Consider the following 25,304-nt stretch of genomic DNA (forward strand, 5'->3'; position numbering starts at 1 on the left):
CGGGAAATTGAAAAGCATGATGTGGAGAGCCATTCCCGAATTTGTTGGGGTTTTGTTTTTTTATTGCGAGGGGTGCTGATAAAGCACGGGTCAGACCACTGGCAAAGTTTTTCCCTTCCACGTTGGGGCAGCTTTTGCCTTTTGTCCATGTTAGCACTTTGCTACAGCTTCAGCTATTGTTAAAGCGCTATATACAGTAAAGTCTCGTTATAACGATATTCAAGGGAGTCAGAAAGAATATCGATATAACCAGGACTATCTATATATCCGACCCTGTTTGCATGTAATTTTCTCCGTGCGTGCATAGAAATAGTATCGATATACCGGGACTATCGATATATCCGATATCGATATATCCGATATCGATATAACGAGACTTTACTGTACTAAATCAATATGTATGTATTGTATTTTGTACTGCCGCCTCAATTTCAAGCTCAGATAACTCCACCCCCATATAACTTGGGAATTAACTATTTTTATCCGATGAAAGAACAGAGACTAAGATTTCTTACGCTGAATTGAATGCTGATGTAGCCTGCAATTTGAGTGACAATGACAAAAACCCTGGCACTGCAGTAGACATTTTTCCACATTGTCTGGCAGTCAATTAGTTAACATTGCGATATTTTACTCTTAATATTTCCAAAAGTGAACTTTTCCCCTTCAACAAACATCGGCACGGTACCATCTTTCCAACCCTGCCCTCCACCCGCTCACAACGTCATTCAAGTCCAAAGTCAAACGTCGATTCCTTTTGACACCGACAAACTTTTTGCAAGGCAGATTTGGAGACGTAATTTCAACAAAAAAAATATATACAGTGAGACCTCAACTTACAAACACCTCAACTTACAAACTTTTTGTCTTACAAACGTCAAATTTATGAAAATTAAACCTTATAATAAGCACTATTTTCATAATACACACCCACCATGGCTGGCGGAGTGATCTTCGGCGGAAGCACACGACCAAACAGCACCAGAGGTTATGTTACCAACAGTCCTTATGGAAGGTGACTCTCCTTCCATAAGCCAACAACGACCATCAAAAAGGTAAATAAAACTTTATTTTACAGCAAAGTTTATTTCTTTAATTACAGTCCTCATGTCATGCGCCTCTCTTTCCAAACAGCAATTCCCTTTGACCTTCGACCTCCAACGCCATTCCATCAATGACCATCACAAATGTAAATAAAGTGACTTTATGATACAATGCAGTGTATTTCTTTCATTACAATACAATGGCACATTTATTATACATAGAATAAGGTATGTTGTGTGTCGTTTTAAGGCTTATTTAGTTGAAAAGTATATTTTATGGAAACCCGGGAACGGATTATTCCCATTTTAATGGTTTCCTATGGGAATTTTTTTTTTTTTTAGATACACACTTTTCGCCTTACACAGTCGGTCTGGGAACCAATTAAGTTCGTAAGTTGAGGTCTCGCTGTATATGTATATTTTTTAAAAAGATGTCTGCTTGAACTCTCAGAAGACGGAGATGAGGGAAAAACCAAACTCAGGGTGAATTTGCGTGCATGTTTCTAACTTTGTGTGTGTGTGTGTGTGTGTGTGTGTGTGTGTGTGTGTGTGTGTGTGTGTGTGTGTGTGTGTGTGTGTGTGTGTGTGTGTGTGTGTGTGTGTGTGTGTGTGTGTGTGTGTATGTGTGCGTTTGTTGTGGGTGTTTGTGTATCCTTTCTCTAGCAGGACCCCAGATCAAAACCGCAAACGCGCTCTTCCTCCCAATGAATTTTTCTCTCTCTTTCTTTCTCTCTCTCTGTCTTTTTCTCTCACCCCCCCCCTCTCTCTCTTTCTGTTTCTCCACCCCCTCTCTCATTAAAAACTCCAGGCCCCGGCTTCTAATTAAATCCCACTTGAAAAGTCTTAAAGTCAGCCTCAGATTGATTCAATTTGCATTTCTGAACAGAGAACATCGCCTAAAAGGATTAATAAATTGGACGGTGGAGGGAGAAGGGGGGTTGGAAGAGAGTGCGGTGGGGGGGGGGGGGCGACTTATTTCTGCGCCACGCCGTCAGAGCTTGTGAGACAACATCCAAAGAGAAATATCCCCCCCTCCGACAAACGTCGATGCAACATATGTTCATACTCTGTTCTCCCTCTCGCGTGTCCCTCCCAGGATGCCAACAGTGATGGGGAGTGTGTGGTGGGACTTTGCGTTCTTGTGTGTGTGTGTGTGTGTGTGTGTGTGTGTGTGTGTGTGTGTGTGTGTGTGTGTGTGTGTGTGTGTGTGTGTGTGTGTGGCTAATGACGGCGTGGATGTGGATATTTGTGTCCGTGTGAATAAAAGAGGGGGAGGTGTTGTGTGGAAGGGGGGTGGGGGTGACTTTGTTGGAGCGTGCCAGAGCGCTGAAAGTGACAAGGAGGCGCAGTGGGAAAAAAAAAAAAAAAAAAAAGATCCTCGCCGTCCCGCCTGTGTGAGCTGAAACAGGCCGCGAAGATGGAGCCCGGCCATTGGCGAGCGGACACCTTGGGCGACATGTTGGGAAATCCAAAAAAAAAACACATTGCCAGCAAGCTCGGCCAGATTCAATTAGTGTGATAAAAGTGGGAAAAAAAGACGCTCGGAAGAGACCCAAAAGGGAGTCTAGTGCCAAATTGAGAAGCTGGTTCCATGTAACAACTATTTGTAATGCCGTTTGACCTGTGCGGGGGTCGGGGGGGGTCATTTGGGAAAGGTGAATGGGTGGCGGGTGGGATGATGGGGGAGCAAGAAGTAAGATTGAAAAATGATACATTTCTTGACACGTTTCACAAATACTGGTCACAAACTCACACACGGATATGATCCACATTATGTACATACATATATGCGATGCGATATGTAATCTATTTATTTATGTATTTATTTATTTTTAATTTACCTATTTATTTTTATGGATTTATTTATGTACCCGTTTGTTTATTAATTAAACAAATTAATTTGTAATTGATTTAAAATTAATTAATTTTAAATTGATTTATAATTAATTAATTACGTTTGTTTTTTTACCTATTTTTATGTTTTTTTATTTATAATAATATAATATACAGTAAAGTCTCGTTATATCGATATCGGATATATCGATAGTCCCGGTTATATCGATACTATTTCTATGCACGCACGGAGAAAATTACATGCAAACAGGATCGGATATATCGATAGTCCCGGTTATATCGATATTTTTTCGGACTCCCTTGAATATCGATATAACGAGACTTTACTGTATTTTCATTTTTAAGTGCCTTTCAAAACCCTCAAGGTCACTTTACAGTCCCAGGATAAGTTTTTCTGTGGGTGAGCAGCGGCAGCAACACGCGCCAACGTTCACTCAACCCGGAAGTATCTCGGATAGAATAGTAAGGCAAATAGATAGAAAGCTAGCTAGCAAGCAAATAGATAGCTACTAGATACGTGTTGGTTTATTAATTTATGCATTTATGTATGTATGTAATTATTTATTTACTGATCTGTTTCTTTGTTTTTTATTTACCTATTTATTTTTTATGGATTTATTTATTTACCCGCTTATTTATTTATTTACCCGCTTATTTATTTATTGATGTATTTATATATGTATTTATTTATTTGTCTGTTTTTTGTTTTACCTATTTTTATGGATTTTGTATTTACCTGTTGGGTTTATTAATTAATAAATTCATGTATGTGTAGATTTATTCATCTGTTTCTTTGTTTTTTATTTGTCTATTCATTTTTATGGATTTTGTTAATTAACGAATTAATGTATTTATTTATTTATCTGTGTTTATTTTTTTATGGATTTTTTTATTTACCTGTTTGTTTAATTCATAAATGGATTTATTTATTTATTAATTTATTTATTTACTTACATATTTTATTGCTTTTTTTATATTTTTTATTTACCCGTTTATTTATGTATTTATGTATTTATTTATTTATTTATTTATTTATTTATTTATCTGTTTGTTGTTTAACTATTTTTTATGTATTTTTATTAGCCTGTTGGTTTGTTTTGTTGTATTGGTGCCTCTACCCATATGCAGGTACCATTTCAAAAGGCGACAAACAAAAATTCCTTTATTAATTAATAAATTCATGTATGTGTAGATTTATTTATCTGTTTCTTTGTTTTTTATTTGTATATTTATTTTTATGGATTTTGTTAATTAATTAATTAATTAATTAATTAATGTATTTATTTATTTATCTGTGTTTATTTTTTATTGATTTTTTATTTAATTCATAAATAGATTTATTTATTTATTTATTTACATATTTTATTGTTTTTTTTTTAATATTTTTTATTTACCTGTTTATTTATTTATTTATTTATCTGTTTGTTGTTTATCTATTTTTTTATGTATTTTTATTAGCCTGTTTGTTTTGTTGTATTGGTGCCTCTACATATATGCAGGTATCATTTCAAAAGGCGACAAACAAAAATGGTTCAACAAAGACATGCAAAAACTGTTTATGGATTACTTGTGCATAAATAAATAAATAATTAATGCCACCCCCCCCTAAAAAAAATAACATAAAATGAAAACAATTCTTTCCAGTCTGACATTTGTTTTCAAATGTTTTTGTTTTGGATCCCAAAATAACCAACTTGAAAGCCAAATTTGTGAGCTATTTACACTGTCAACGGTTCCCCACACATATTCCGCTTTAGTCAGGCAAAATGTCGTCCTTTTGTACAAAGTTTAGTAACTTATGTTCAACCAATCCGATAGAATCCACACAAGCAAGGGAAGATATGAAAACCCGCGCTCTGCCGCCCCCTACAGGATTGGAGTAAAGATGCTTCTGTCATAACTCTTGATACGTCTGAACATTGTGGTCGATCCCTTATTGATCGTACCTTTAAAAAGTTCAAGCTCTTGTTTACATTTTTATTGATGCCATTGCTCTGCATAAAAAAAAATCTGTTTTTATATAAGTCCACAAAGAGAAAAGTAAAATACAACCGGATGTGCATTTCTTTTGTTTTTTGTTCAGTTTGCATGTCATTCTGTTGCAAAGCGAAACTTTTTTTGTGTTCTAAAAATCCATCATACATGTCCAAAGCTTTTGCCTTCAGTGTGACTTGTAGCGTTCAATACCTTTGACTCCTGAACGTTGAGTTCCAGGCGACGACGTCCCGTTGACGAAGCGATGTGAGCCGGCGAATGAGGCACGTGGAGGAAATCTCGTGGAAACATTAGGCTGTGTACAAATGAGACACAATTTAGTTCGACACCCTCTCCAATAAAAAAAAAATATTATAATAATAAATCCAATGGATCGAACAAAATTTTATAGGTAGATAGTAATAATAATAATAATCCTATATATAATCATAATCAATAATAATCATAATCATAAATTACGATATACATATATATACACAATATACGATATACATATATATACACAATATACGATATACATATATATTACACAATATACGATACATATATATTACACAATATACGATATATATATATATATATATATATATATATATATATATATATATAAGAAGGTGAAACCTTCTTTTGTTGGCATGAAATATGGGCCACTGGGAGAAGCCTATGATAAAAACAAAAATCATTTCTCGACAAAGCTTACTCAGCATTGTTCATTTGTCCCATTATTTTTGCTCCTTTAACTCATTCGCTGCCATTCACGAATTTATTTGGGAATTAAAAATATGACGTATAGCGCCTTTCCCAAATTTGTTTAGGTTTTGTTTTTTTTCCTGCTTGGGTGCCGATAAAGTGCTGGATATGGCCTCTGGCAATGTGTTTTTTCTCTTTTTCACTAGGGGGCAGTATTTCCATTTTTTCATGTTAGCACTTTGTTCCAGCTTCAGCTGTTGTTAAAGCGCTATATAATCCAATATGTATGTACTGAATTGTATTTTGGACAGCCGCCCTCATTTCAAGCTTTCAACCATATGATTTAGGAATTATGTAACTCTTAAAATTGTATCCATGTCTTGATAGTTATGGATCTTACTGCAGGTGAGAATTTAATTTATCAAAATGTGAACGTGGATTGACTGACGACCAATTAGGGCCAGGGCAAAATGATTATGAATCCCCCTGAAATTCTCCAGAAGGCAGACAATATTGAGAAGCTTGTTCAAACTACAAGCTTTCAAAAGCACCTTTGTAAGACTTATAAACCCAACATATATCTTGAAAGCGCCGCGCTTCATCAAAGAAACAACCGCTGAGCAAGGCTCCATTGTCCGCGTCGTTAATTGGCTCTAACGAACTTGTTTGGCGGCCATAATGGAGTTGGGTGCCGATTGCTTTGTGGCTTATTCCTTATTCATAAAGAACTAAGATCACATGGACTTAGTCAGAGACAAGCGCACAATAACACTGGAGGGAAACTTGACAATGAGCCACTCTCAAAAGACAAAATCAACTTCAAAAATAAAAAGAAAGAGAAAAAGACGGCATAAATATTACATCATGAAAGAAGACGATCGTTATTCGGATTTAACGAGTGATTTGAAATGACAGAACAATGTGCCGCGATGGATTATGTGGCGTCTCAGAGGAAAGCCACGACGATGATGATGATGATGATAATGAGACAGGAGTGAGAACGAGGCTTAATCGAAGCAGCACTGACCCCTAGCGGCCAATAGAGAACATAACTGAGCTCGCGTCTCAACAGGAGAAGACTCGCCCGATTAGGCGGCCACCTTTTTTAAGAACATTGCGTGAAATGTCCACCAGGAGTGTGACTGCGTGATTTCTCTAATAACGATCTCCCGGTGGACGTGGAGGGAGTGGGGGTGGGATGGCTTCCTTTGAAGCGATGAAGGCCGACAGGCGTGAAACAGGTCCAATCAGGCGCGTGGGCACTGCCAATTAACCCTTTTCACCGTGTGAAACCGAACATAATTGACTGGCCTACGAGGTGGAATGTGTGTGTGGGGGGGGGGGGGTCACGGGGGGGCCATGGCCTGCCCAGCACAGCACAGCAACCCTGACCATTACACACACAAGTAGAGTGGGGGTGTCGGTTCAGCACAAAAAACAAAAACCAAAAATTATCATGGTAATACAGTAAAGTCTCGTTATATCAATATTCTCGGGAGTCCGAAAAAATATCGATATATCCAGGACTATCGATATATCCGACCCTGCACGCATGTAATTTTCTCCTTGCGTTCATAGAAATAGTATCGCAATAAGCGGTACTATCGATATAACCGATATCGATATAACGAGACTTTACTGTAGGTGCATACATACAAAAACCTTTTATTGTAGTTAATGTTATATAACATATAAAATACACAGCGACTCACTCTAAATTGTAATATTATTGAGGTACCGTGTTCATCTTGCATATCATCCATGTCAACAAAAGAAAAAATATTGGGCAACTAATATGCTTGTCATCTAGTGGTGATCAGTGATATTAAAAGTCTGCACTGCATATAATATTCACATACATTTTTACCTACCAATATTTTTTTATATCCAGGTATTGGATTTTATGCCACCCCCACAATCTTTTTTGAAGGGATTTTTTTCAATTTGGAATATAAGACAGCAGGGAAAGATTTGGTCCTGAAAGATTTAGTTCCGAGAGGAGTATTTTTAGGCAAGCAAGACGTCTGACATGACGAAACTACTTTTCTGAAGAACCAAATTTTATCTGGCATTTATATGGCATATACAGTAAAGTCTCGTTATATCGATATTCAAGGGAGTCCGAAAAAATATCGATATAACCGGGACTATCGATATATCCGACCCTGTTTGCATGTAATTTTCTCCGTGCGTGCATAGAAATAGTATCGATATAACCGGGACTATCGATATATCCGATATCGATATAACGAGACTTTACTGTATTTGATTTTAAATACCGTAATAATTGTCATCATAATTTCAACAGTTTTTAACACGTAAAAGAATTTACAAATATCATTATATTGTCAGAGCATTGGCATCAAAATGGTGAGTATAGTTTTGCTTTTTTGAATGTTGCTGTGCCAATGACCATTTTGTGTTTGGGAGCCTTTTACTGAGCATTTTCATCTTTATTAAGTGCATATAGCTGCTTGTTCTGTAGCCACAACGGGGCAAAAGCCTTGATTTTCTTGAAAAGATAACCCGGCGCCTTATACGCAGTTGCGCCTTATATGTGAAGTCATATTGAGCAACAACAGGTCTCGTAACTATTGTTGTTATAGTGTCATCGCCTATAGCAGCAGCTGTTTGCTCAATGTGGCTACATGCTAATATTGGTTTGCACATTTATGGATTTATGGCTTCTTGTCCGTAGGATACCAAACGTGGCAAGCTATCTAGCTAGCTATCTATTAGCAATATAGCGATATAGCTTGGTGGATAGCTATCTAGCTAGCTAGTTATTAGCTATCTGTTGGCTAGCTATCTAGCTTTCTATCTATTTGAGTTACTTCCGGGTTGAGTTAACGCTGGCGTGTGTGGCTGCCGCTGCTGACCCACAAAAAAAAAAAAAACTTAAAAAGTGACCTTGAAAGGCACTTAGAAATGAAATGTATTTTTATAAGCCAGTGTCTTCTTGTGCTGGCCCGGATGAATACAGAGGGTTGTGTCAGGAAGGGCATCCAGCGTAAAAGCTTGGCCAAAACAAATACAGTAAAGTCTCGTTATATCGATATTCAAGGGAGTCCGAAAAAATATCGATATAACTGACCCTGTTTGCATGTAATTTTCTCAGTGCGTGCATAGAAATAGTATCGATATAACCGGGACTATCGATATATCCGAGACTTTACTGTAAATAAAACCTCTGAAGATGGAGGGCACTGATTCACTGTGGCGACCCCTTCAATGGAAAAGCCGAAAGGAAAAGAAGAAGGGATAGGCTCCATCACCCCCCGCCACCCTAACGAGGAAAAAAGCGGTATGGATAATGGATGGATGTTTTACATATATACATTCATAAAATAATAACGAATTAAATGAAAAAACTGGTTCATCTCTCCTGTACGTTGTTCTTAGTGTTGTACTACGTTTTGGCCACTGGGTTGTGCTATATGTTCTTCTGACCATCTTGCAGTGTCTCGCGTACTCGCCTGGAAAAGCCCCCCAGACCTCGTCACCCGCCTCCAACACTCAACCCCAATCGACATCCAGTCGCAAAAATGGCGGCGTGGCGGTAACTCCTTGGCAACAACAACACGCTACAAAGCCAGCACACGTCTCCAAACAAGACTTGACAGCTGCGTCTTCTTTCGGGGTGCACGACGAACGTCACGGAGCCCGTAAAAGCAAACGCGACCGCCTCCGAAAGTGTGCCTGGTACACTTCTTATTGTCCGCATTGCCATCATGGATATAGATTTTTTCTTAAATAAGGTCAACAACGAGCTAGCGTTTAGCATGCTAAGCTAGTTAGCCACCTACCCTCGATTGCTTGCATTAGCGCGTATGTGTTTGTCATAACACGTCAAGTACTGTGACGTTTCACGAACAGCCTTTTTTATGGGACTTACACTGTAGCGGTGGTGTTGGTTAGCCGAGCTACCGACTAGCAACGCCGCCAGACAAGCCGAGCTGGCTGGACTCCTTGGCGAGTGTGTCTCGGTGGGGGAAAAGCGAGAAGGAGGGAGGAGGCTTTTGTACTTCGAATGATGCGCCGCGCGTCTGCCGTCTGCGCGTCACTAACGTGGGCGACCCAAGCCAACCGAACAGTGCGGTTCGTTTTTCTGGTCGATTCGAGGCTCCGGGCGGCCGGGGGGGTTGGGGGCGTGAGTGAAAAGTGAAGTTGAAGACCACGTTCATGTCGCTATTTTGTCATTCGTCGTCTTGGAAGGTGGCGGCTCGCTTGGACAGAAGAAAAAGGCGCACTTGTGTGGAAAACAAGCCCGGTCTGGTGGGAAGATAACATCGCTTAGCGGTCATGAACTTCTAAGGTAAGTCGGTGCAGATTTGTGTCGTATTATTGGGGGGGGGATAAGATTCGAATTCATTGTTGTGGGTATTCTCCACCTCTTCTTCGGGTCGCCACTGGTGATGTGTCGTTCGCGAACGAGCCGGTTCTTAGAACTGGCTCTCTGAAGTGAATGAAGAGAGCCAGTTCCTAACAAGGAGCCAGAAATGGGAGCCGACTTTTTACCCCTCTATTCCCCGCCCCCAGTCTTCAGTTAAAGCCGCATGTGATTGGTCTAGAGTGGTAGAGGAGGGAGGGGAGAATTACAGACACAAGCAGCAGTGTGTGTGTGTGTGTGGGGGGGGGGGGAGTTAGGGTAGACAGGTGGACAAATGTGATCACATTATGCTGTTATTATTATTCAATGATTTTTTTTTAGTCGTTGGTATGACAGCATTATTAATATGAAAAGCAAATTAGTGACAGCTGATCGTCAGAGCAGAATAACCACAGGGAAAGTGAAAGTTAGCATCCACTAACTGTGCACATATGCCATATAAATACAAATATTTGATATAGTGTATTTTTTACATGAGTAATTCGTTTTTCACATAATTATACATGATTTTTGGTAGTTAATTAATTTAAGGCACAAAAAAAATCAAGGAGCTATTTAGGAGCCAAAAGATTCAAATGCAAAACACCAATAAAAATGACTTCAAGTGTCCAAAATCTGCAAAAAATTGAGCTGCGAATTGGGCATTTTCAGAAAGTCCCGCCCCCAGTTCGTGACGTCACACCAAGACGTCTTGCATTGCTTGTGAATCAAAACAATGGCTTCAGATTCGGAGTATAGGCTTTCTTGTTACACATGCAGTTATGAATATGATTCAAATAGTTCTGAAGAGGAAAGCATACATGTTTGCAATCGATTAAAGAATTTATTCCGTGCCATTATGAGGCAACATTGAGGGGAGATGTCTCAACGAAAGAGGCACAAAATGGCGACCTCCTGTGGCCACCTCCGTTTCCACAGGCTGATAAATTCCTTACATGGAGCTTGGACGCCCTCTTCTGGTGGCTTTTGGGTGCAGCACGAGGTCTCCAGACCAAACAAGTACAGCAAAATACGTTGACGTGATGAAAGGACTGCTACAATGCGTCATTTTTTCGGGCAGGGGCGTTCCTTTCGTGATGTAACGTACGGACTCGTCACTAACTCAAAAACAAGACTTCCTGAATATTCAGCGCGAGTCTTAAAACGTAAAATATAGCTATATGCGGTGGAATCTTTGTAAAATACGCTCAGTAGAAGTCATTTGAAGACATTTTACAAATTATGGACACAACTTGTCCGGAGACGTCGGTTGTCCTTTAATTATTAGAAACATCGCCTTTAATGCAGCAGTACAACCCCATTTGTATACATGTTTTCAAATTTCAAGGAAAGCTAAGATGTTTTATTTTTAATCTATAGGGTGATCAGCCACTTTCATATCCTGAGATTGTTCCGTCGCAGTGGAGCATGAGGAAGCCCGTGCCGCAGAAAGGTAGCGTGTTATTATTGTGTCATTCAAAAGATGTACTATTTATTCACAAGCTTGTCGCCGATGCATTTGAAATCTGTTAGGACATTTTCAATTGAGTTTTTTTTTTTTTTCAAATGCTGCTCATATTAGATATTGACTGACAGGAACTACTCTAGTTGATGGATTTATTTTCCTGTCAAAACCTTTTTTTTAGCTATAGAGTGGAAAGATGCAAGAAAGATCAAGCACGCTCGGAGTGGACGGCCTTCACGGTTGCCTTCCCTGTTTCAAGGTACTTCTTCTTAACTGATTCGCTGAATTTATTCGGTAATTGAAAAATGTGACGTGGAGTGCCATTCCCGGTTTTTCTTGCGGGGGTGCCGATAAAGCGCTGGTCAAACCTCCGGCCGGCCATGTTTTTACCTTCAACGAGGGGGCAAAATTTCCCTTTTGTCCATGTTAGTGCTTTGTTACTGATTCAGCTGTTGTTAAAGTGCTATATAAATCAATATGTATTGTATTATACTATATTATCGTACAGGGTGACCCAAAAAGATGCGTACCCATGAACATTTTAATTGTGGCTTTGATTAAAAAGCTATTCATTTCAAATTACAACGACACATTATGCAGTTTATGGAAGACCATTCACCAGAGTTTCAGCTATTTCTGACAATTTTTAGTCAATTTATGGCTTTCCCAAGATGTGTTCCAAATGACCACTATTTCTTTGCAAGCAAACCTGTACTCGTCAGACAAAGTTGTCAATCACTTTTACAAACTCCTCTTTCGGGAGTAAACATTGCTGCAGTAAGGGACTCAGTAGGAGGCATCTTTTTGGGTCACCTTCCCGAAAGAGGAGTGTGTTAAAGTGATTGACAACTTTATCAGACGAGTACAGGTTTGCTTGCAACGAAATGGTGGACATTTGGAACACATCTGGGGAAAGCCATAAATTGATGAAAAATTCACAGAAATAGCTGAAACTGTGGTGAATGGTCTTTCATAAACTGAATAATGTCTGGTTGTAATCTGAAATTCATAGCTTTTTAATCAAAGCCACAATTAAAATTTTCATGGGTACGCATCTTTTTGGGTCACCCTGTACGATAATATAGTATAATACAATACATATTGATTTATATAGCACTTTAACAACAGCTCAATCTGTCATGGGTATGCATCTTTTTGGGTCACCCTGTATTTTGGACAGCCGCCCCCATTTCAAGCTCAGATAACTCAATACCAATATAATTTAGGAATTAACTATTGTTTTCTGATGATAGAAAAGTCAAAGGTTTCTTACACTAAATTGAATGTTTATGTCCTCATAAAACTCAATATTCTGTGGGTCTGCAATTTGAGTGAAAATGACAAAAACTGACAAAAAATGACAATTTTTTTTTTGCACATTGTCTGACAGTGAATGAGTTAATTTGCCAAAGATAATTACGGATGTCCATAAAAGTCAGCGACATAATGTGGGGGCACTGTTGACCTTTGGAGTTAGTTACTCTCTGAAGTACGATCAGCTATAACAGAAATTAGGTCCAAAATGGTTGAAATTGATGTTTGAATTGTATTTCTTTCCACGCAGGCCATTTCAGTTGGGAGAAGTACCTCAAAGAGACGGGCGCCAGCGCAGCACCCGCGTCCTGCTTCCGTCAGGTAAGCGATAATAACCCATCTTGGCGTGCAGAAAAACCATCTACTACACCCACGTCTCAATCCACAACCCCTCTAGAGCCTCTCGCCGCCATTGAACGAGTTCAAAGCCGGAATGAAGCTGGAAGCCCAAGACCCCCGCAACACCACGTCCACCTGCATCGCCACCGTGGTGGGCCTGACGGGGTCGCGGCTGCGTTTGCGCCTCGACGGCTCCGACAACAAGAACGATTTCTGGCGCCTGGTGGATTCGTCCGAGATCCAGCCCATTGGCAACTGTGAGAAGAGCGGCGGGATGTTGCAACCACCGCTTGGTAAAGAGACCGCTACGCTGACATTGGCTAGGATTGATTGTGGTTTGGAAGAGCTCAAATTCTGCAAATTCACGGCTCAGGTTTCCGTCTAAACGCATCCTCCTGGCCCTTGTTTCTTCTGAAGACACTAAATGGCGCTGAGATGGCACCGCCGCGCATCTTTCACAAGGTAACTAACTCTACATGACTCACACGCAGGTCCTCAAATAGTTGAACTCTGTTTTTTTTCGCTCTTGTTGTTACTTTAGAAGTGGGGTTTCCTTCCCACCATCTTGAAAATAAATAAATCGCTTTTAATAAATCGTAACAGAAAGACAAAACATTGGCATGAGTGCGAGATAGACCGCAACATTTTTTTTTTCCAGGGCCAATATCCAATTTGGAGACAATATTTTACTCTTTTTAACTTTCTCCAAAAAAAAAGGGAAAATATACAATTAAATATATTTTTAAAAATAAAAACACCAAAACGTAACTTTGTTGATGCGTATATTTAGATTAAAAATGTTTTTTTTTTAACATCTTAATAAATTGTAACAGAACGATAAAACACTGGGTTTTTTTCCAGGGCCAATACCCAATTTGGAGCTGATATTTTTCTTTTTAACTTTCTCAAAAAAGGAAAAATATAGGTTTAATTATATTAAAAAAAATAAAAACACCAAAACTTAACTGTTGATGCGTCTATTTAGATTAAAAATGTCGATTTTTTTTTTTTTGTTAAAATTTTAACATGTTAATGAATCGTAACAGAAAGACAAAACATTAGCATGAGCTCCAGATAGATCGCAACATTTTTTTCAGGGCCAATACCCAATTTGGAACCCATATTTGTCTTAGTTTTTTCATTTTAACTTTCTCAAAAAAGAAACAATATATCATCAAATATATTTAAAAAATAAATAAAAAAAACACACCAAAACTTAACTTTGTTGATGCATCTATTTAGATTTAAAATGTTATTATTTTTAATTTTAACATGTTAATAAATCGTAACAAGATAAAACATTGCCACGGGCTAAAGATAGACCGCTATGTTTTTTTTTTGGTTTGTTTGTAAGTTTTTTTTTCATAGCCAATACCCAATTTGGAGCCCATGTTTTTCTGTCTTTTTCTTTTTAACTTTATCAAAAAAGGAAAAATATATAATGAAATATATTTTTAAAAAATATTACAAAAATTAAAAACACAGAAACTTAAGTGCGTTATAGATCGCATCGTTTTTTTTTCAGGGCCAATATCCAATTTGGAGGCAATATTTTTCTTTTTTTTAACTTTCTCAAAAAAAGAAACACTTATCATCAAATATATTTTACAAAATATAAAAAAAACACCCAAATTAACTTTGTTGATGCGTCTATTTAGATTAAAAATAGTTTTTTTTTTGGGCGTGGGGGAATTTTAACAGGTTAATAAATCATAGCAGGAAGATAAAATATGTTTTTTTTCAGGGTCAATACCCAATTTACAGCCAATATTTAAGAAAAAAAAGGAAAATATATCAAAGTTAAAAAAACTTACTTTCTTGATATGTCTATTTAGATTACATTTTAAAAATAGCTATTTTTTTGTAGACAGTAATCATTTTTGTTTTTAATTTTTAACATGTGCTGCCAGCATCTCTTAAAAAGTTAAATGAAAATAATAAAATTATTCTCCACAATAAATAACATGCAAAAATGTCAAAATAAATGTCATGTTAAAATTTCACTGATCTTATTTTTAATTCCAAAACAAAGTCAGCAGCATCTATGATAAAGTTAACAAAAATGTAAATAAATATTTCCCTTTCTGAGTTTAAAAGCTTGCACGATATATTCCACACCATGAACATTTTTCTTCCCGCCGCAGCAGGAGCCCCCGGCCCCAGAGCAAAACTCCTTCCAAGTGGGCATGAAACTCGAGGCGGTGGACCGCAAAAACCCACATTTCATCTGCCCGGCGACTGTGGGCGCCCTACGCGGAGTGGAGGTGCAGGTCACTTTTGACGGCTGGCGTGGGGCCTTCGACTACTACTGCCGCTACGACTCGCGCGACATATTCCCTGTTGGCTGGTGCGCACGCACCGGCGACAACTTGCAGCCGCCCGGAACAAAAGGTGCGCTCCTGAGAAACTTTGATTTCAATGTATGCTAATTAGACCACGAGAAAATTCTGTTAAAGAAATCCCAATCAGAAATATTTGAAATGGAATCATTTCCTGGGTCATACTATTTATTGGGATAAACCCTGATAAAATCCTGGAATATTTTTTGAGCTATTAAAAATGGAGAAAATGCTACACATTATACTATTCTGCTATTTCTATTTTGGTGTTTGTCATCAGAAATCTGACTTGTGTTGACATTCTATCCATTAGCTAGCGGGCTAGCTATTAGCCGTCTAGCTCGCTGGCTGTAAGCTGTCTAGCTGTTGGCTATCCATTCGCTATTTATTTGCTCTCCATTAGCTAGCTAGCTAGCTATTAGCTGTCTAGCTGACTGGCTGTAAGCTGGCTAGCTGTTGGCTATCTGGCTATCTATTAGCTATTTATTTGACATCCATGAGCTAGCTAGCTAGTTTTCTATCTATTTGAGTTACTTTGGGGTTGATTGAACTCTGGCGCATGTGGCTGCCGCTGCTCACCCACAGAAAAACTATCCTGTGACTGTAAAGTGACCTTGAGAGTTTTGAAAGGCGCTTATAAATTAAATTTATTATTATTATTATTATTATTATTATTGTCCCCATCAAATTCATGTTTATATCTGTGAACTAGAATCCAACCGTTTCGAACAACCCCTGAAAGTCGCTCTCGCTGAGCTCAACTGCGATCATCGGATTTGAAAACAGATAACGAACAAAATATCGTACTTGGTGGCGCTGTTGTTCCCTTTGGAATTGAAATCAGCACAGCTTTTGAGTAGACGAAAAAGATTCGTCGGGGTCGCTCCATTTATTTTGATTATGAGGGAGAGGACCACCTTTTGGATTTTAAGAATACATTTCATTTATAAGCGCCTTTCAAAACTCAAAGACACTTTACAGTCGCAGGATGAATTTTTCTGTGTTCGAGCCGCGGCAGCCACACATGCGTGTGGCTGATTATAAGCTGTTATTTCTGTCTACCATAACAGCTGTGATGCCAAAGACCATCGGACCGCTAACGGAAGGCACCGTCGAGACCTCGGCCGTGCACACGCCCACCGCGGTGAGCAAAAGCGGCAGTCAAAGGGGCCGCAAACCCGGAAGGAGAAAAGTAAAGGGGTCTTGGAGTCAGAAGACCTCGGCTTTGGGACCTCCGAGCATCCAGTCGGGCAAAAGTCCGGAGCCTGTTAAGATCCCCAAGAAACGAGGACCCAAACCGGGACGTAAGGTTGGTTGTAGACGCTCGAATTTCCTGGCTGGTTAGCATCTACAACCTAAAATGTACAGAAAAAAAAAATACTTTCTATTGTCTTAACTCATTCGCTGCCATTTCTGAACCTATTCGGGAATTGAAAAATGTGACATGGAGCGCCATTGCGGGGGTGCCGATAAAGCGCTGTCAGACCTCTGGCCGTGTTTTTCCCTTCCACGACGGGGCAGCATTTGCCTCTTGTCCATGCTCGCGCTTTGTTATAGCTTCCGCTGTTGTTAAAGCGCTATATAAATCAATGTATCGTATTGTATTTTGTACAGCCACCCCCATTTCAAGCTCAGATAACTCCAGACCCATTTAACTTAGGAATTAACTCTTTTCGTTTGATGAAAGGTTTCTTACGCTGCATTGAATTTTCATATCGCCCTAAAACTCAATATTCTGTGGGTCTTACAAGTTGAGTGAAAATGACAAAAACCCTGGCATTTGCGTGGACACATTTTTGCACATCGTCTGGCAGTGAATGAGTTAATTTTGATGAGTTTGTTTTGCTTGCGATATTATAAATAATGATTTAAAAAAAATCTAATTGATGATGTTGGTGGGAGCTAAACTTTTTGTACCTAACGTTCGCTAGCAAAATAGCTCTCTCGAAATCTCAACACATGCAATTATGCACGCTCGGTACAACGCCTGCAGTGGCATGAACAAAGCTTGCTATGCTATGCTTCTTGAGTCATTTGAAGGTCAGCTGCTAATCTAGCTAGCTACCTAGCTAGCTATCTATTAGCTGTCTAGCTGACTAGCTGGCTATATATTAGCTAGCTATTAGCTATCTAGCTAGCTATTAGCTATATATTAGCTAGCTTTCTATCTATTTGAGTTACTCTCGGGTTGAGTGAACGCTGGCACGTGTGGCTGCCACTGCTCGTCCACAGAAAAACCTATCATGTGACTAAAGTGACCTTGAAAGTTTTGAAAGGTGCTTATCAATTAATTGTATTATTATTATTATTAGTAGTAGTAGTAGTATTCCTCTATAATCAGCATCTTTGGTAAGTGTGAGGTTTTATGGTTTTGTCATATTTGTAGTGAAATCCTAACATAAACGTTGTATTGAGAAATTTGTAAGTTAGCTTTTAGCGTAGCTCTCAGTGCTGACATGAATGTTTATTATTATTATTATTATACACCTTCAAGTCCCATCTCAAACCCCACCTATTTAAAATTGCATTTTCTGTGTAGCTCTCTCTCTCTTGTTTCTATTTATAATTGTATTTTATTTATTGAATTCTATTTGTGATTGTATTTTATTTTTTATAGTACCTATGCTTGTCTGTGACCGTAGTGTCCTTGAGAGCTTTGAAAGGCACTTAAAATGTAATGTATTATTATTATTATTAGCTAGCTAGCTATTTGCTATCTAAGAGCTATCTGGCTGGCTATCTAGCTAGGTATCTGTTGGCTAGTTAGCTAGCTTTCTATCTATTTGAGTTACTTCCGGGTAGAGTGAACGATAGCGCGTGTGGCTGCCGCTGCTCACCCGCTGAAAAACTTATCCTGTAAAGTGACCTTGAGAGTTTTGAAAGGCGCTTGTAAATGAAATGTATTATTATTATTATTATTATTATTGTTGTTTTGCGGTATCATATTGCAAGTCAACTTCGTTTTTGCCGCTACCGCCTCCGTTATTCCCCACCGTCAACCTGCTTTCCCCACCACGTCTTTGCAGTTGGGCTGGGTCAAGAGAGCCGGCTTCCTACCAGAAGCCACGGCCGGGCCTGGTCGGCCTACGACGGCTCCGGGACGAACCCGCGGCAGAGTGGCGGTCAACTGGGCACAGACGCGGGACGCACCCGTCAAGATTCCAAAGAAAAGAGGGCCAAAGCCTGGCAGCAAGGTAGCGTTTAGGCACCTCGTCGCTTTTGTGCAGCAGATTGTTTTCTGCGTGACGCTTCCACTTCGCGAGCTGGCAAACAAATCGTAAAAGTGGCCATCGAACAGTCACGGTAATAACAGAGCCACCAGAGAGCAATTGTCGAAGCTGCCAACCGGATAGCTTTGCCAATACAGTAAAGTCTCGTTATATCGATATCGGATATATCGATAGTCCCGGTTATATCGATACTATTTCTATGCACGCACGGAGAAAATTACATGCAAACAGGGTCGGATATATCGATAGTCCCGGTTATATCGATATTTTTTCGACTCCCTTGAATATCGATAGAACGAGACTTTACTGTATTTGATTGATTTCTTGGCCTGTAGCTTTACTTTGTAGCCGCCGTTTCTCATGCGACGCGTGAACAATCACCAGTCATTTTTACTTTGCAGTTATATCGCAAAACTATGCAAAAACAAATTAATCAATTACCTCATTCACTGCCAGACGATGTGCAAAAATGTGTCCACTCCACTGCCATGGTTTTTGTCATTTTCACTCAAATTGCTGGACCGACAGAATATTGAGTTGTAGAACTACATAAACTCTTCTTTCATCAGACAAAAAGACTTAATTCCTAAGTGATATGGATCTAGAGTTATCTGAGCTTCAAATGGGGGCAGCTGTATCAAATACAATACAATACATATGGATTTATATAGCGCTTCAAAGGACAACCGACACCATTTTTTTTGTTTCCTAACTGACACCAGAAAAACGTTTTACAGCATCTAAAATACCCAAAACATGCAGTATGATATTTTTAGTCAAATGCAAAACACCAATAACAATGACTTGAAGTGTCCAAAATCTGCAAAAAAATTGAGCTGCGAATTGGGCATTTTCAGAAAGTCCCGTCCCCCTTTCGTGACATCATGCCAAGACGTCTTGAATTGCTGGTGAATCAAAACAATGGCTTCAGATTCGGAGAATATGCTTTCTTGTTACACATCCAGTTATGAATATGATTCAAATAGTCCTGATGAGCAAAGCATACATGTTTGCAATTTAAATACAGTAAAGTCTCGTTATATCGATATTCAAGGGAGTCCGAAAAAATATCGATATAACCGGGACTATCGATATATCCGATATCGATATAACGAGACTTTACTGTATTTAAATATTTTTGATTTGCTTTCGCGGGCTGAAAAAAAATGTTATGGTGGGCCGGATTTGGTTTAGTGATTAAAAATTAAAAATAAATACATGCAAGTGAAGCAGTAACTGATTAATTTAGCTATTTGGCTTGTTGTTTGCCAAAGTAAAAGCTGATGTTTGCAAAATGCTATATTTATGGATTTATTTCATGAATCAATAAACCCCAAAACATAATCAATTTGCTTTGACGATGGACCACAGCAATCATGAAAATATTGTTGAAAAAGCAAAGTGAAACAACAGCAACAGACTGCACGAATAAAAAAACTCACGTTATCCTTCTGAGTTATTGTATATACAGTAAAGTCTCGTTATATCGATATTGGTTATATCGATAGTACCGCTTATTACGATACTATTTCTATGCACGCAAGGAGAAAATTACATGCGCGCAGGGTCGGATATATCGATAGTCCCGGTTATATCGATATTTTTCGGACTCCCGAGAATATCGATATAACGAGACTTTACTGTATTTTTTTTAAGCTATGTCCAAACGTTGTCATGCTTCTGTGTCCAGAGAAAACCTCGCCCGGTACCTCATCCTGTCCCCACGTCTCCCACCAGCAGCACTCCGGAGCCCGACACCAGTACTGTGCCCCTCGACAATGCCACCATTCCTAAATTTGCACTCCAGGCACCGACAGGTACCAAAATTAATTTACATCCATCACTATACAGGTGACATCCGATTTACGACCACCCGTACTTACGACCATGACCTCCGGACCCTATTTTTTAAATGTTAATTTTACGCCTGGCACCGCAACGCGTACAACAATTTTGGCCAGCCGGCATCTCACTCTCGCACAGCAATCGACTGTGTGACTGCACCAGAAGGGGGAATTTGCGAGTCATTTCGCCTCTGAGTCGCTATTAACATTTTGAATGGATTTTGACTTACGACTGTTTGGTCGGAACGGAACTTGGTCGTAAGTCGGATGTTACCTGTATTTTGTTTTTATGGGCGAACAGGACAGAAATCTCAGTCAAAGCGAAAATCGGCACGTGACTGAAAAAAAAAACTACATGACCCTCCCAAACTCACTTCAACATAGTGCCTTCACTCCAAGATGGCGCCAAAACAACACGATTTTTTTCTCTGATCCCACAAAGCTGCTGTCAACCACAACCTCACCATCTTTTTTCCCGTCCCCCCTAGTATGCGTCTACCTAAACAAATACGGCAAGGTCGGTCCCCATTTGAACCAGCAACGCATCCAGCAGCTGCCGGACCACTTCGGACCCGCCCAGGCGTCCTCTGTCCTCCAGCAATGCGTCCAAGCCTGCGTTGACTCGGCCCACAACCAGGCCAGCGTCTTCTCCTGCCTTAAACCCGGCCATGGTGGTGAAGTTATTTCAGGTGACGTTCATTTTCACCCTCCAACCCAAAATATCGATGGAATAAATTCACGGGTGCGTTTGTGCTTGCAGCTTTCTTCGAGAAACAGCAGCACACGCTAACGTTGCCCACCGCTAGCAGCGTCACCTACGTTCTCCGTTTCCTGGAAAAGCTCTGCCATAATCTACACTGCGACCCGCTTTTTGGCAGTCAACCCGTGGCCAGAGAAAGCATGCATTACGACAGGCGCACTTTCATTACAGGTGCGCATTACTTCATCTGACAGCTAATTGACAGCAGCCATTTTTCACCCTTCTTGTAAGCACAAATTTGAGATGCTAGCATGTGATGATGGAAGTAAGTTCAAAATTATTTACCTCAAACTTGAAACTCCTCCCACTCCGCTTTGCAGTAATTCCATAAAAGGTTTTTTTTTTCTTTTTTAAAAGCCTCCAAAACCATGGGCATCTTTTAAACTATTCCGTGTGGCTCAGTAGGAAAGAAGGATTGACACCTGTTGCTGAGTGAGCCTGTCCGTCACAAATAAATGCCCCACTGGAAACATGAAAGTGGCCAAACATTGGTTCCTAAGACCAAAAACATGATTTGAAAATGATTCATTTTCATTTCAAGGCAGAGATTTTTCTAGCAACCAATTTTTTACCACGTTCGTCTCAAAGCTCCCCTCGCCACCCAAAACATCAGAGATATGACAATACTCACAAGCTTCGCATTCTTTCGATATAACTTGTTGACATCGTGTTGCTTCACTTGAGCTATCTAGCTATGGAGCTTGCTATCTAGCTAGCTACCTAGCTGGCTATCTATTAGCTAGCTGGCTAGCTCTCTCGTCGGCTATCTATTATCTAGCTAGCTAGCTGGCTACCTAGCTAGCTATATAGTTTCTTTCTATTAGGTATGTTGCTAGCTGGATATCTATTAGTTATTTATTAGCTACCTATTTAGCTGGCTATCTAGCTGGCCACCTTGCTACATATCTATTTGATATCTATTTGCTAACTAGCTATCTAGCTGGCTACCCAACTAGCTATCTATTAGCTAGCTATCTATTTATTAGTTATCTATTAGCCAGCTAGCTAACTTTCTATCTGAGTTATTCCAGGTTGAGTAAACGCGGGCTCATGTGGCTGCCGCTGCGCAACCGCAGAAAAACTTATCCTGTGACTGTAAAGAAAAACCCTGGCACCGTAGTGGACACGTTTTTGCACATGTCTGGCAGTGAATGAGTTAATCACTGAATATTGCTGTGTGTTGATCAGGGAAGCCGACGTTAGAACACTTAAAGACGAGCGCCCTCTCCCCGTTGACGCCAACGTCGACCGTCCGCGCGCATCGCGCCAGCTCATCTGGTAAATACGCCCATTCGCGAGTACCTGCCTGTTTGTCCGTTTCCTGCAACATGTTGATGCCGATGGTCCTTTTAAGGATCGAGTTGTTTTGGGGAGACCACCAAGTCCACCGGCCAGAATCCCGACTTGTGGAGCGTCGACGACGTCATGCGCTATATCAAAGACATCGACCCCGTGCTGGCGCCGCACGCCGACCTGTTCAGGAAACACGTAAGCATCAGATATATTTCGGCAAGGAAGACAATTGTTAACTGCGCAATGGACATGCAATGTAGTGGAGAAATGGACATTTGACAGCAGCAAAGTGATGAAAGGAAGAGGAAAGGAAAGGAAGAAATCGAAAAGCAAAATATAGGAGCTGCTTGCTATCTAGCTGGCTACATATCTAGCTATCTATTTGTTATCTATTAGCTAGCTGCCTAGCTGGCTCTCTATTGGCTATCCATTTGCTATCTATTTGCTTTCTATTAGCTATCTGGCTAGCTCATTAGCTATGTAGCTGGCTATCTATTAGTTATATGGCTATCTAGCTAGTTAGCTAACTGTCCAGCTGACTATCTGTTAGCTAGCTAGCTTTCTATCTATTGAGTTACTTCTGGGTTCTGGTGCATGTGGCTGCCGCTGCTCACCCGCAGAAAAACTGATCCTGTGACTGTCGTGTAAAGTGACCTCATTTTTACACATCGTCTGGCAGTGAATGAGTTCATTTCGATTAGTTTGTTTTGGTTGCGATATTAGGGTATTGCAAATAATGATTTTAAAAAAATCTAATTGATGATGTTGGTGGGAGCTAAACTTCTTTTAGCTAACCTTAGCTAGCAAAATAGCTCTCTAGCAATCTCGACACATGTGATTATACACTCTAGGTACAACACCTGCAGTGACATGAACAAAGCTTGCTATGCTATGCTTCTTCGGTCATTTGAAGGTCAGCCGCTAATCTAGCTAGCTACGTAGCTAGCTATCTTTTTGCTATCTATTAGCTGTCTAGCTGACCATCTAGCTGGCTATATATTAGCTAGCATTTAGCTATCTATCTGGCCAGCTATCTAGCTATTAGCTATATATTAGCTAGCTTTCTATCTATTTGAGTTACTTCCGGGTTGAGTGAACGCTGGATCGTGTGGCTGCCGCTGTTCACCTACAGAAAAACTTATCCTGTGACTGTAAAGTGACCTTGAGAGTTTTGAAAGGCGCTTATAAATGAAATGTATCATTATTATAATTTCCTTTGCGGCAGGAAATCGACGGTAAGGCGCTGCTGCTGTTACGTAGCGACACCATGATGAAGTACATGGGCCTGAAACTTGGCCCCGCCCTCAAGCTCACCTTTCACATCGATAGGCTGAAACGAGCCTGAGCGCAGGAGGAGCCCGATGTGCTGAAAAATTTGCCTTCAAAAGGTCTTTGCTATCTTCCAAGAGCGCTCTTTGACTCTTTGCGGATATCGGCCGCCATCTTTGGAACCACGTCCGCCTCATCCAATGAGGACGCTTGATTTCACGTAGCACAATCCAGCCCCAAGGCAGCATGGGATATACAGTATATGTCGTCTTTTTTTTTTTAAATAACAATTCCACATCAAAAATGTTTTTTTAACAACCTGACTGTACATTATCACCTTTTATACTTTTAATATAATGTATTTTTTGTTGGAAAATGTATACTGATATAATCACAACAAACGTCTCTCAAGAGGCGCACGCTACCATAAATATGAACTTACGGCCTTTTTGTCGCTAAATGACAAACTACAATAATTGTGTCATTGACATCATCTGTCGTTTCTTATCAGTGTTGTTTACATTGGTCATTTGTACTTGTCAAAAAAGTTTTGATACAAAATATTAGTTCCTACTTGAAGAGAACTATCACCTGTTAACACTGTTTAATAAATCTATCCTGGAACTTTTAACTGCTCATGTTTTGTTTTGAGTCTGAACCCTGGCGCGTGTGGCTGCCGCTGCTCACCCGCACAGACAATATCCTGTCGTTGAGAGTTTTGAAAGGCGCTTATAAATGAAATTTATTATTATTATTGAGTCAAATACAGTGATCTCGTGATTTCAGTGCATCTCAGATTTTGTTTTTCAGTAAAAAACATTCAGAATAAAAAAATAGCCGAATTAGTCAGTTTTGTACATGGCTGTAGCTTGTCTTATCACGTGGGTTAATATTATATTAGTACTTCGCGGACTATCGTCGATCTCGAGTGGTACTACTGGACTCCATTAACCCTAAAAACGAGGGATTACTGCACATCTTTTACAACAGCTGCAGCCCTAACAAAGTGCGTTCATGAACATTTAACAAAAAGGTAACAGTAACACAACAAAACACGTATTGTCAAAACATGGAAAATAAGATAATTATAACAACTAGTCTTGTTAGAAGTGGTTGCAGATAAAAGAGGAAAGAAATCATCTTTCATCGACACGTATTAGTCACAAATGCTATACAACATGCTAAAAAGCGCCCATCCGTCTGTTGCCGTTAACGTGTGATAATTTCTTCCAGATGTAATAATACAGTATAGATATATACGTATATTCTTTATTTTAGCATACACGTATTTAGTGTTGAGACTACTGCAATTGTAATCAAGTTACTTTTTTATCATGGTGCTTAGAATACGTTGCTCATCCTCTTGACGACTATGCAAATTTTCAAAATAGCTCCCGCAGCCCTGATGTTGACATCATGTAAAATGCCTCAAGACGGGACGCATAAACTAACGTCATGAAATGTGACATTTACAACAACATGTTTTGGAAATCATAATTG

At 39.6% G+C, this 25,304-nt stretch overlaps 2 protein-coding genes across 6 annotated transcripts in view; one reads left to right on the forward strand and one right to left on the reverse strand.

Annotated features, from left to right (window-relative positions):
- The window catches only part of LOC148897049 (uncharacterized), a 121,021-nt gene extending 98,338 nt beyond the window's left edge, over nt 1-22,683 (reverse strand). For 2 of the 4 annotated variants that reach the window (XR_016115235.1, XR_016115234.1), the window contains exons 1-2: nt 9,478-9,779; nt 5,085-5,187 (exon numbers count right to left, since the gene is read on the reverse strand). Coding sequence is in view for 2 of the 4 variants with exons in the window: in XM_088998177.1 (XP_088854303.1) it covers nt 5,085-5,187; nt 22,549-22,572 (127 nt within the window). In the remaining 2 variants the exon portion in view is untranslated. Of the gene's footprint in view, nt 1-5,084; nt 5,188-9,477; nt 9,780-22,548 lie in introns of those variants that run through there. The other 2 variants (XM_088998177.1, XM_088998178.1) reach the window with 1 other exon arrangement.
- LOC148897051 (polycomb protein SCMH1) lies at nt 9,095-23,888 on the forward strand. 2 transcript variants are annotated; one of them, XM_088998176.1, is made up of 16 exons: nt 9,095-9,284; nt 9,798-9,897; nt 11,332-11,404; nt 11,598-11,675; nt 12,981-13,051; nt 13,128-13,362; nt 13,443-13,531; nt 15,217-15,460; nt 16,479-16,717; nt 18,435-18,602; nt 20,329-20,455; nt 20,971-21,171; nt 21,243-21,413; nt 22,431-22,520; nt 22,597-22,730; nt 23,761-23,888. In XM_088998176.1, exons 3-16 carry the CDS (start codon nt 11,380-11,382, stop codon nt 23,878-23,880), a joined length of 1,992 nt encoding a protein of 663 aa, XP_088854302.1. In that variant the 5' UTR covers nt 9,095-9,284; nt 9,798-9,897; nt 11,332-11,379; the 3' UTR covers nt 23,881-23,888. The 2 variants fall into 2 exon arrangements, with proteins under 2 accessions (XP_088854302.1, XP_088854301.1); XM_088998175.1 differs by having other exon boundaries at nt 9,096-9,284; nt 15,214-15,460.
- The last annotated feature ends 1,416 nt before the right edge of the window (nt 23,889-25,304 follow it).

Source organism: Hippocampus bargibanti, linkage group LG06 (genome assembly GCF_051943395.1).
Source record: "Hippocampus bargibanti isolate YZ-2025 linkage group LG06, ASM5194339v1, whole genome shotgun sequence".
NCBI lineage: Eukaryota > Metazoa > Chordata > Actinopteri > Syngnathiformes > Syngnathidae > Hippocampus > Hippocampus bargibanti.